The sequence below is a fragment of the Paramisgurnus dabryanus genome, chromosome 21 (genome assembly GCF_030506205.2).
Source record: "Paramisgurnus dabryanus chromosome 21, PD_genome_1.1, whole genome shotgun sequence".
Taxonomy (NCBI): domain Eukaryota; kingdom Metazoa; phylum Chordata; class Actinopteri; order Cypriniformes; family Cobitidae; genus Paramisgurnus; species Paramisgurnus dabryanus.
In genome coordinates, this window is record NC_133357.1 from 14532802 (window position 1) to 14545584 (window position 12783).

Genomic DNA, 12783 nt, shown 5'->3' on the forward strand with positions numbered 1-12783 from the left:
ATGAGCCTCAGATCATGCCCCGCTAATTCATATGTGGATGCCTGTAGGTGGATTTCCACCTCTGCCATGTTAGCGTCTTCACATGAGGTGACTAAATTAGATGAAATAAACCAAATGCAAGGGGGTCGCATGTCGTCTTGGAGTCAAGGGGCTGGGAACATTCAAGACAAAAGGCCATTGTGATCCCTTAAACTCCACTTTCACCTCTCTAAACACCGAGACGGATAGACTTACGGTTTTACACACAATGATACAGAACCACAATGAGGTACAATGTGACACGTTGGTCTTAAATGTCACGTATGTAGAGCAGGGAGTTCATATTGGGGGTTGTCATCACGTTTTGTGTTAGCAATGTGTTGCCAATTCACTACTCAGCAATGACATGCAAACCGGAGCACACTTGAAAGCGTCGGTAAGCCCCAGGTGCCAAGTGACATTAACATGCTTGTAACAATTCTGCTCCTTAAACACAGCTGGACATTTGACCCAATTAGAACATCTCAAAGGGAGCAACACAGGCAATTACATTTCAAGTTAATTTAAGCTTGAATTGGCAACGTTTGGAAGTGGATATTGGGAGCGTTACATCACTGTAATGACGTTGAAATTTGATCGAGATTGTTATGAACATTTGGATTCTGTGTGGTAGATGATGACGCTGATGAAACATTCAAGAGGGAGATATACTTAGGATTTCAGGGTAAATGAATTATAGGATAGTGCTTTTCTCATCTATATATATATGCACACATAAACACACACATTATTTGTTTATGTCTAGCTCTATATACAGTATATTGGCCTAGACGTTTGCTTGTGTGTGTTCCACTTCCATTTGCCAGCAGTTGGTCAATGACAAAGCATTTGGGTGACTCGGGATTAAGAGAATAAATCAGGCTCATGGCAAAAAAGCCCCATTGAGAGTGAGACAGCTTAATGGGCGGTAATGTGCTGAACTCCATGTGAGGTGGAGGGGTTGATCCACCTTTTAGAAATGTGACACTAGTCTGGGGCGGGGGGTGAGGGAGCGGCAGTAGACCACTGTGCTAAACCGGCCAGTCTTTAACATCATGAGTCTGGTCCTGATATAAAAATGATGCAGTGGTAAACACCAAATTTAACACGGACATCTTTTGTAATAAACCAATCGTATTACACTTACCTTATGGCATAAAACCTATTTGTTAACTGGGAATGTGTGAACCCTAAATTATTTCGTTCCAAATAAACCGTGCACCGAGTATGAACTGTAAAAACAAAACTGCTTGACAAAGCATATTTGACTTGGAGGTCAAAAACACGCAAGTCTTATGCTGCGTTTATTGCACAAGGACATCTGGTAAAACCAAGGCGAATAATCTTGTATCCATGGTTACCACCTTGACTAAAATGTCACGCCGGCTACTGTATTGGCTACGCTTACAAAAAATAAAAACTAGGGGGAGGAGAATATCAGATTACGTTCCTCCAATGATAAACTAAGCTACATCTTTAACAATCCTGGAAAAATGTTCTTTCGTTGTAAAATAAACAACTTTGCATAGTAAAACAGTGGGCTATACGCTTGGTTAAAAGGCGGGCATGTGAGCTGGTGTCCCCGTGCCGGTACTGCAGTAAAACGCAGTGAAGCCTGGCCTTCAGCAGACTGCAGAGCCAGTGAACATGGACACAGCCACTAAACATCTGGACACCAGGCGTCGTGGCTTAAAGCAAATGCCCTCCGGCACCTTCCAGCTGGGCCGATGCAGTCATTTTAACTCCCTACCTTCACTCTTTTGTTCAGGTCAACGTGACCACAGTCCACTTAGAAACGCAAAAATCCGTATTTAAGCCGCATTAAAGCGTTCTGCGTGCATGCTAGCTCTTTATTTCCGTTTCTGATTAATCCGTCTGGGCTGTATAAATATGCGTTTTCTGCCACTCAAAAGAGCTACCATGATAACAGACTGCCGAAATTTCCCTAAAAGCAGACCGCGAGGGTGGAAAGAAGTGACCTGCTAGCATGGTAGGTTGCATAGTTAACATAAACATAACATACATCAGCTTTGGTAAGCCTCTCGGGGGAATACTTTGGCGTAATTAACGGGCTAAAGGTCACAAGATCCTAAACCACCAAAGCTTTCATTTCGGGACAAAAAAGGAAAATGAAAGCATGAGGGCACTTTTTGCCCTTTTTCAAACAGGGTGGCTTGGCTTTTCAAAGGGGTCCATGACTGTAGCCTCTTTGTGCCAGAAAAAGGGACCCCTGCCATATCAAATGTATGGTGCTGTATAAATGCCCCACTCTAAACCGTTCACCACGAGGCTTGTTTGACTCTCACCGCGGCCCAACCAAATCGTGGACATTTATCCCCTCTCTCCCCAAACAGGATGTGCCATTGACCTGGTTTGCTTGAATTGATTAAGGCCACATTCCTAAGCATATTTCCGAGTAAAAGTATGAATTGAATGTTTGTTGCAGCCAAAGACTGCCGCACTGTGAGAAACCAAAGCAAATGTTTGCTTCGGATTTTTTTTGCGCAGTGTGAATGCGAAGCAAAATAAATCCAAATGGTTTGCACCGGTGCACTTCTTTCGGTACGTCCCAGCTGACGGGTTCTCTAAGCGCCACTGTTCGATGTGAAAGATACTGTTACTGTCGAAGAACTAAGTATACAGGAAGTTAACAGGAATGTTTGACAAGCCCACTGTAATAATATATACATAAAGTGTGCAAAACACAGCATAAATGGATATGCTAGAAAGCCTCACTGTCTTCGAGCGTACACAGAACCCCAAAACTGAAACAAAGGCTGCAGAAAAAAAAAAAAAAAAAAAAGAGTAATTGCCATGGTCCAAATATCTGCACTGTTTGTGAAAACAGTAGTAATGTCTTGCGGAGATGGCAACCAACTCCCCCGCTGTGTACGCGGCATATTTTTCCAGCATCCCGGAGTAATTGATGAGTTTCTACATGCTTATATGATCCCCCAATCCATAACCATGGTAACTGTTTGCCGGAGAGCAGGGGGCAACGCACCAAGGGGAAAAACTGATAACAGACATGGCCGACCCAACACAGCATGAGTAAAATGAGCGCCTGTGTGTCTTGAGGGAATTTAAACATGCTTTGTGCCAACAGTGACCCATCAGCCTTTCCAGCCTTTTATGTTGACAAGCAAGATGCTGCTGTAACAATGGCTTACATTTACTCACTCCAATGCGAGACTACCGAAAATCACACACGGGCAAAAATAAAATGTTATACCTCGGACCAAAACCACAAAATGAAGTGAAAACACCAGTCAACAAATTTAGATTTAGGGAAGGGGTCACTTCTCTACCTTGTAAGTTAGTTCCTCAATTGTGCGTGGTGTGTAGAAATGCAAAATAACAATTAGAAGACATAAGCCGCTCAACAACTAAAATTAAGACCTCCGCACATTGAATCTGAAATCCAGCTCCTGTAATAGCAGCTGATCCGAGCCTCTGCCCTGTATTAGGATCAGGTGGCCAGAAAAATCTCCCCCAACCATTCTGGGCTCCGATCCATAAAATAACATCATGAACCACAACCTGGAAAAACAACGAACAGCACTGTTCGCAGGCTACAACACAGAGTAACAACTCCTGGCCATGTGGGAGTCGTAATGTGTTGAAATGGATTTTTGAGCTCACTGATAGTATCTCTGTTTAAATACATATACATAGAAACAATAGCAAATATGCGACAGCTCTGGCATAGCAATTATATTCAGGAATTTCAACTACACACCGTTTTAACCTGACTCAGTGGATTTTTTCAGCATTTGCTACACTGATAATATATGTGAATTAATTTACATAGTGCTTGCCAGGAAAACTTATATGATGAAATGTTTGGTGAGTATGGTTACCAATAACATGTTAAAAATGTACATAATAAATGTAAAAATTTTAGCACAGTAAAAACCAAAGAACATTTGCACGCATAAGTGTTTCCTTGAAAGAAATAGGACCATAATTGCATAGGAGTCCAACAAGAAAATCCGCCTCAGTCAAAAGTGCCTGAAGCATGTGTGTGTTCTCCGAGTAAGGATACACCCACATTGGCATGTGCCGCTGAATCTGTCTTGAAAACAACCAAAGTAATATACAAAAAAATCCCCACACACTGTTTATACTCAGTAACAAAGATAAATTACCTGTTTGTTAGTTATTTTTGCACACAACATGAGAAAACTCAAAAAGGAAACCCATCACAAACATCCTGAATTCCTCTTTAAGTGTTTCGGAGTCATTAATAGTGTGCTCTTGCCTGTGTCATCTGACTCCCATTAAAGACAATGTATGTCTCCCGGGCATGCAAAAAAGATCAAAAGCAATGCAAAGATAATGTTGTGATCATAGGGAGTAGTTCACAAAATTACCAAACAACCATGACCATCAGTAAACAGTGAGCGTGCCCCCCTGCTGCATGTAATGTCCTTTGTGGCCATTTGGTATACTAAGCAATTTGAAGTTTATCTCGCTTTGAATTGCTGTCAGCTATTTTGGGGACATCATTTATTTCATGCACTGTGTAATGGCTTGTTCGGGCATTAAAATTCCAAGCAGGAATAAATATCTCAACTGCACCGTCTCACAATATTAAATCCAGGGGAATTGTAGGTTGTACGACCTTAACGTGGTTTTGAACATGGGACTCGCAAATGTGAAAAACATCTGTAACATATTAAAGAGGACGGGCTGAGGGCATGCGTTTACCCTCAATTACTCTTGAATTAGTTGCTGTTTTAGGGTCTCATGCAGAATGAACTCTTCCAAAATTAGCAATTTTACAATGCAGGCAAGTAAACACTAAAGTTGTGGGTTGTCTATAAATATAGCTACACGTTTGCTTTGCTTGACAAAGGGGGTGGGGGGAGTATACATTTAACTACATGAAACCATATAACTTACACAGTGGTCCGATGCAAAAGCTAAGAAAAAATCCAATATTACTGTATTTGTTTATACACTGACCAACTCAATACAACTCATTTTAAAAAGACAAGCTTTATGCACGTTGTTTCTGAACAAGGCAGGATATCATCACGACAAGCATCCTCAGTCTACAAAACCCACCGGTGTCCCACATACTAGCCGGATGGCTAATGCCCCACATTTCCTTTTCCCACCTTATACCTCACACATCAACGTTTAACAACAAAACAAACCCGCTATGTGCACATTACGTTGTATTTTGCATCATTTCAACAATTAAACAACAAATTGTGCATGCGCTAACCCGGGTAAAATAAATCTTTACCTCGCGCGATCCTTGTTTCTTCTGTCAGAAAATGTCCCCGCTAAATATTGCTAAGAAATGCCTTTCACTGTACTTTTACACTGGCAGCGTGTGGACATCTTTGTCTGTTTTCCCAGCCGCTGATCTGAGGTTTTATCGTCGTCTCTTCCCATCCATCTCTCTTCCCGTGTTTAGGTTAAAGCGCTCGGCAGGAAAAGTGATGTCATGGCTCGAAATTGTGTTGCCCGCCCCGCTTGAGTAAAATAATCTAGGCGTTTTCGACTTCGGGCAGCGTTGCGCAGAACGTTCGGCATTTGACATCAAAGTACCGCGAGAACGGTTTAAAGCTGCGTTTTTAAGTCACTCTCGCGGTACTTCAATGTCATACACCGATGATCTGCCAGCGCCCAATGAAGCAGAACACGCCTTCTATCTCTATGCGCTCCACGTAGCATTTTCAAAAGACTTGTTTTTATTCTATACTTAAAACATTTTTTGCAGTATAGTTTTATATTTGCTCACCCAGTTTATTTTGTTAAGATAAAATGTCTGACAACAGCACGCTGGTGCATCTGCAGTGAGTCAGCATTCGTGACTAACCAGCAACTCAGCATTTTTTGTAGTCTTCAACATTTATATTTTAAGTAAATATGTTTACATGATAAGATATGATATCTAGTTTTTATTTATGCAATCTCGTTTGTAACTAAAGTGACCAATATTGTATTCTATAAAGCATTTGAGAAAGTTTTTCATTGTAGTTTTAGGACTCCAACTTCAAATAAACAACTTCATTGTCCCAGAAAAAATGTATTTCATGTGTATAACTGTAATGAATTGGGGCAAGACATGATGTAAAGATTTATTTTAGTAAACAAATCTCAGTATGAGTTATTAATGCCATAAGGAAACAAATATCTACTGTATAAACAAAGTGCTTAAACACTACGCTATGTAGTTTGGCAAAATTCTAGATATCAGACTCCCTAAAATAAAACACCACATCGCCTTGTCTGAAATCATGTAAATGCCACGACCAGTGAATCTGCATTTAATGGTTAAACTTGCCCTTTAAGCTTCACCAAAAGCACAAATTGTTACTGTGCTATTTAAAGAAAAGAGAAGGCTGGAATCACGAATGCTTCTGCAATCCACATAGGCTTCCTGGAGTATGGCTTTTAAACATAGTTATTTAAACAGTTTGAAATATCAACAGTATGGCAGCTGAGAAAATCAGGTCACATGGTGCTCAAGATAAGGCATCTGTTGTTTTCATGTGAGAGTCCCTTGATGAATTCTGTGTGGTTACCGCTTGTCCAACTGCTTCAAGCATTTCAGACTCAACCTGTAAAAAGACAATAAATTAATGCAATGCATGCTCACTTTACAGAACAGATTTAAACGGTTGCACTTATAATCATAACTGTATTACTGTTTATTCCAGCAAATGAAAGTAACAAAAATACCTGATCTTCCACAGACACCTCATCTCTCTCTGAAAGTTCTGCATCTTGGGCTTCAAAACCCTGCTCATCCCCTGTCAGAATATCCATGGGTGCTTCTGCAATCTCTCTAATGGTTTGGTCTTCTAAAGCAAGAGCTGTGTCAAACTGCAGGGGAGATGGTGGACACTGCAAACCCTCATCTTCAACATCAAGATCCTACACATTAAGAAACATGTCAGCAGATGTAATGACATGGCTGATTGTGGTGATGAAGAATGAAAGAGGAATTCATAAAGCAGATAAATATCAGTACTTTCAGGGTAATACATATAGTGCAGAAATCAGTGACTTACAGTAAAGTACAAAAGCCCACCAGATTTATTTTGAGAGTCAAAATAATTTCATTTAGGATTTCTATTCAGAGGTCTCAATTCATGGCACATTTCTTCAAACTATTTTAAACAAGTAATTGTGTGCACATCCCAACTTCTGTGAATTGCAGGATAAAATAAACTATTAAAGTGAAAAAAACAATGTCTGCAACACTGCTTTTATCTCACTTCTTATAATAAAGAAGCTTCTGTATTAAAATATGGGAGTTAAAAACAGTGTTGCGGACAATACCTTTTTTACACATTTCTTCAAACCAACACTTTTAAAATGCTTCAAGAGATTTAAATATATATATATATATGTTTAATAGTGTCAAGGTTTTAACAAGCAATTGTTTTGTCAACTAGCATTAAAATTTGAAACTCCATCTTTCTATTATTTGAAGTTAAAGTAACACACACAAAATGAGCAATATGTTTAAATTAGTTTGTATAAAATTAAGGTTTTAGTAAACAAATTTGAACAAATGAAGAGCTCAGACACAAAACCCACCAAGTGCATCATGACAGTTTCTTGTAAGTGAAAATTATGTTTAGCTTCAGTTATTTCATTTTATTTGCAATGAAAATATTATTAGTCAGTAATTTAAAATGTTCACAATTATTTTCACTAATGTCATTTCTTTGGTATTTAACAAATTTGACCGTCTTTCAAGGGCAAAACCCTCTAAGTACATGCAAAGATCTCTACTTCTAAAAGACTCCAGTCACTCTTTATTGTGCTTTCTGAACTAAGGTGAAAGGCTTAAAACTTCAGTCAATATCTTTTCATACAATACATATTTCGTAAACCTCCTTTAAAGGTGTAGTGTGTTAATTTTAGTGGCATCTAGTGGTGAGGTTGCGAATTGCAACCAACTGCTCACCCCTCGCTTTTGAAATGCATAGAGAAGCTATGGTAGCCCCACTGGACCAGCATGCCATCGTCGGAGACAACTTAGTAAAAACACTTTGTCCATTAAAGGACAAGTTCGGTATTGTACACTTAAATTCCTGTTTTCAGATTGTTTATGATGAAATACAAAGGTTTTGACTGAAATTTCGACATATGCAACTGCCCTGAGAATTTTCGGGTGTTTGTTTTTCACCTCCCACCTCCCATAATGGCTTTATAGGTGCACTGAAACAATCCTTCCTAAAATGCATTAAACTTTCATTTACAAAGACGTGAAACTCACAGAGTGGTCAGGGGTGTTCACTGATACGCTCACACAAAAATCACTGCAAATGACGCTCTCCAATAGGTGTTTTAGCATTCGTTGTAAACTTGTGGACCTATTTTTCCAAACGCCTCACACCCGTATATTCTTCCGTTGAGAGCTTGAATAATAGACACTCCAGCCCAGTTGGTGGTGATAATCCGCCTTTGCCATTTGCAAGAATAGAAACAAAGTTCCCGGCGCGGAGTAATACCGTACCTCACAGCACATCTAATACAAGTCAAAGGAGTTGGACAAAAACTACGATAAAACCTGTTGGAATGCGTCTTTTGCAGCGAATTTTCTGTGAGCATATCAGTGAACACCCCTGACCACTCGGTGAGTTTCACGTCTTTGTAATTGAGAGTTTAATGCATTTTAGGAAGGATTGTTCCTGTGCACCTATAAAGCCATTATAGAGGTGGGAGGTGATACAATAAACACCCAAAAATTCTCGGGCCAGCATCATATGTCGAAATTTCTATTTCTATTTCATCAAAAACAATCTGAAAACAGGGCTTTAAGTGTAAAATACTGAACTTGTCCTTTAAGGGCTTCTGTGGAAACATGGCGGCACAAAATGGCGACTTCCATGTAAGGGGACCCCTGGTACATGTAGATAAAAACGTCTCATTCTAAGGTAAAAAACACATAACGGTTCATTATGAAAGGTATTTATACACCTCTGATAATATAGTTCTGTATATTATTTTGCATTTCTGTCAAGAGATCCTTCTAAAAATTACACACTGCACCTTTAACTGGGTAATAAACCATTACACCTAGATGCGCGCACACCATAGGTCATCCAATTCTTTTGGGCATTTAAGAGGATTTTGCTGACAAATCACCGTTGTGGATTCAGCCAACAAACCATTTCTGAATGGCCTTAGGCCATGACTAAGCAAATTTTACTGGAAAGTACTTGATGAACGTATGCTACATGCCGAGAGCTGTTAACATCATTACCTCATGTTTGGTTTTTGGTAGGTTTTTGCATCGGAGCACTTTAAATAATGAAGCAGCAAATAAGAGGAAAATGAGACTTCCAAAAATAAAAACAAAATATGGTACACTTAGAGCATACTGAAAATGCCAAACATTTAAAATTAAAGATGACTAAACATTTAGAAACACTTGTTATTCATTTATGTGACGCTAAAGGCAGGTGCATGATTTCCACAGCAGGGGATGTGTTTGAGCAACTACGCTTGCAGGCATGTAGATACTTGATTGATACTTCTGTAATCTGTTTTTGATGAACAAATTTTGTAATTATAGTAATTATACTGTTAATATAAAACTTTGTTTAAAGGGATGTGCCAAAACAATTGTGAAAAGCAACTGCACACAGTAATTGTTTAATGAGGAAAAGATCAATACAAATCATACATCACTGAATTCCAAAGGTAGATTTTCTGTTGGTTGAAGCTCTGCAGCGCTAAGGTACATATCTGTGGGTGCAGTCGTTAGTTGCTCGGGGGCGATAGATTCCTGTTCAGGTTGGTACATGGGTGGAGGCAAAGACAGGTGCAAAGGGCAACGAGGATCGCCTGACTGTCCCATGTGCACAGGGCGATCACATGGAACGTCCTTTAGACCTGGGCACATCTTGAATAAAACTTGGCTACTGTCTTGATAAATATCTATTGTGAAAGGTTAAGGCAGATAATATATGTAGGGCTGCACGATAAATCGCATGTGATTGTCATGCGGATCTTGTCAGTAAAGCTGGTTCCTTGATTATTAGTAAATTGCCATTTGCTTTCAGATGGAGTGGCATTTACTACACAAAGCTGTAGTTTACTGAAAATCGTGGCAATTTCATATTCATTATCGTGGACGTATCGCCTGGGCAAGCTTTGTGTAGTAAATGCTGCTCCCTCTGAAAGCAGGTGATGGCATTTTACTACTAATCAAGGAACCGGCTTATTGACAAGATGCGCATATTATAAAAACAATATTGGCATACTTGGAAAACTAATCACAAACACTTATGTGAAAAAAAATCAAAGGGTGGAGGATGTGGTAAGAGGTGTTGCTTCAAACTGAACTGACTAAACCCATTTACATGTCATGGGCAAGTCAACAAACTATTGGAAGACTTTGATTTTAGCCGCTGTTTGAAACCAACAGCTACAGTAAGCTGTGGGCCTTGATTCAGGGCTTCAAGAGACAGTCAATGTGTGTCTACATAAAGCTTTATAAATTTCCAAAACTATTAGCCAAATTTTATTATTCACTACTTGATAAAGTAACGTTTAACAGATCTGAACAATAAAAGAAACAGATAATCCAATAACAAAAAAGGATACGTGATACACAATGTCGCGTCATCGGCAGGCATTGATTTGAACAGCGTGTACCTTCCACAAAGGATATGCATCTCTGGCCTGAGCGCATTGCCTGTCAGAAAGAGCACAAAATACATCTATTTAATAAAAAAAATCACTGACCATCACAGAAAGCTTCGTAAGCTTTTTCTTCTGCAAGAATCGATTTTATATATTTAACCTTATTTTTAATTTGTAAAATGAATAAATTATGTCAGATTCAAGCTTTTTACCTGTGGTGTTCCACCCTCTGTAACCGCTTGCCTGCGTTCTCTTAGCTGGCGATGCAGCAAAGCCTCCACACCATACCGCCGGCGATAGCGACGTAGGGCCTTTAATTTTTTCAGGTTTTCTCGTTCCTTCGTGGACAGACCCTCTGGGCCTGTTAGCAAGCTGCTCCCTGCATCCCAAACAACAGTGATCATTCACATAAATTATGGCACATCACCGCCACCATAAATGAAAAAAAAAAAAAGGTAATTTGCAACTGCCTTACCAATGGTCTCATGCTCGATTTTGCGGCTGTGCAGATAGCGCCTTTTCTTTTCTTTCAATAAGTGTTGCAGACGTTTAAACTGGTCTATGTAGAGGGATTGAAGTCTGATTAGCTTTTCACGTGTGATGAGTGCCACTTCCTCTGCGGTGTACACACCAGCATGCCTATAGAAAATAAGTAAACCTCGATTAGTTGGCATCTCGGGTAACATAAAGAAACGAACAATGCTTTATAGCAAGCAGATCAGTGGATTGAGTTAAATGGGGAACTCTCTCTCACTTCAAAGGGTCTTCGTGGTCAGTGTCTAGACTTTCAGCCTCACTGTCAGGGTCTCCTCTCCAAGTCTGATCCAAAACAACCTGGTCCTGCTCCTCTTCACTCCAGCTGTCATCATCTAAACGAGGAAAAGCATACAAAACCTTTATTAAACAGACAACCTGTCTGTTTAGTTAATAACTACCAGTAAGTAAAATCTTACCCAGTATGCGACTAGCTTCACTACGCCCCTCTTGACTGTGAACTCCAAAATCTGGCCGACTGTAACCACTTAGCTGAGACAACAGAACGTCTGGTGAAGGTCCTGATGAGGCTTTACGCATTTGAGCTTGCTGAACCAACGCATTTCTTCGTGCATGCTCAGCACAGAACGTTACTCTAAGAGAAAGCAGCACAGTTACGTAAACATTTTCATACTCTGGGCATCATAACTACATTAAAATATAAACATACTCACGCATCTTTTTTCTCTGTTTTGGGGGCTGCGTTGGGGCAACGCTTGCCATTTTTGTTGGACACATAACTGCACTGCTTGTACGGGGCATTTTTATCTTCAAGAATGTGTTTAATGCAAAACTCGAGGCCTTCCAGTCGAGGATGCGAACAGGGTCTTTGGGTATAGGAGCAGGTCTGAGGCTCTTGGGTTCGAGCAGCCTGTGTCACTCTACCCCTGCTGGACGGTAACACGTGGATCCGAATCCTGTTCATCACTGTTCATCAATTCAAATTAAAGTCACTTAAATGCAGACTGTTGTGATAAACATTTTGGAGACCTCAATAAACATGCATAAATAAAGACGTGTGCCGTTTAATATAACGTTACCAACATGCGACATTCCCTCAGATTCTAGAAAAACGTGTACGAAGTGTACGTATCTCTCTTCAGATCGTGAGAAATCCTAATTTTATTTTATTTATTTTGCATTTACACAAATGTTAACGTTAACACAACAATGACTCTACCAACCTTAAAAGAAATTAAACGACTGGCGTTATAATTTTATGGGGAAAGCGCCAAATGAATACGCTAATGCTGCGGCCATCTTTGAATTGAGAACTAACGTTAACGTACATACATTCATGAATCGAAAAAAAAACCTTAACCCCACATAAACTGACTCAAAACTGTTTCGTTTTTATACAGAGTGCGTTCCGACAATCCTGTACATAAAAATCTGACATTTCCACTGGCAAAACTTACCGAATATATTATGTTTTTATTAACGTTTCACAGATAACGATCCTTGCCGATCCGCCCAGCGAAGAGCTGAAGTACCAACAATACGCTGTAAAATGAACGTCATCCATTTTAGCACCCGCCCACATTTGTTTATTGGCTCACAATCGTATAAGAAAAGATTTGATTGGAGGAAAACACTTCCTGGGTGAGT

At 39.8% G+C, this 12783-nt stretch overlaps 2 protein-coding genes and 1 non-coding gene across 4 annotated transcripts in view; all 3 read right to left on the bottom strand.

Annotated features, from left to right (window-relative positions):
* Positions 1-5469, bottom strand: part of nckap5l (NCK-associated protein 5-like) — a 31926-nt gene extending 26457 nt beyond the window's left edge. For both annotated transcript variants that reach the window (XM_065285794.1, XM_065285789.1), the window contains exon 1: positions 5273-5469. The gene's annotated coding sequence lies outside the window, so the exon portion shown is untranslated. The remainder of the gene's footprint in view (positions 1-5272) is intronic.
* A 630-nt stretch (positions 5470-6099) lies between these two features.
* On the bottom strand, positions 6100-12725 carry kansl2 (KAT8 regulatory NSL complex subunit 2). The gene is made up of 10 exons (XM_065285798.2): positions 12594-12725; positions 11850-12102; positions 11595-11770; positions 11396-11510; positions 11117-11280; positions 10854-11020; positions 10603-10693; positions 9680-9933; positions 6718-6912; positions 6100-6596 (listed from the first exon to the last, which is right to left on the bottom strand). The coding sequence occupies exons 2-10, from the start codon at positions 12098-12100 to the stop codon at positions 6501-6503; spliced, it is 1509 nt and encodes a 502-aa protein (XP_065141870.1). The 5' UTR covers positions 12101-12102; positions 12594-12725; the 3' UTR covers positions 6100-6500.
* Positions 10321-10457, bottom strand: LOC135776159 (small nucleolar RNA SNORA2/SNORA34 family). Its single transcript, XR_010544085.1, has one exon. It is a non-coding gene; the product is annotated as a small nucleolar RNA SNORA2/SNORA34 family (small nucleolar RNA).
* Positions 12726-12783: the final 58 nt, after the last annotated feature.

Excerpts from the sequence above, each read along its gene's own strand:
- kansl2 (XM_065285798.2), bottom strand. The coding sequence starts at position 12,100 with ATGAACAGGATTCGGATCCACGTGTTACCGTCCAGCAGGGGTAGAGTG. Across the intron at positions 11,021-11,116 it reads AATCGAGCATGAGACCATTG|GGAGCAGCTTGCTAACAGGC; the intron begins GTAAGGCAGTTG and ends TTTGGGATGCAG. Across the intron at positions 6,597-6,717 it reads AGGTGTCTGTGGAAGATCAG|GTTGAGTCTGAAATGCTTGA; the intron begins GTATTTTTGTTA and ends GTCTTTTTACAG.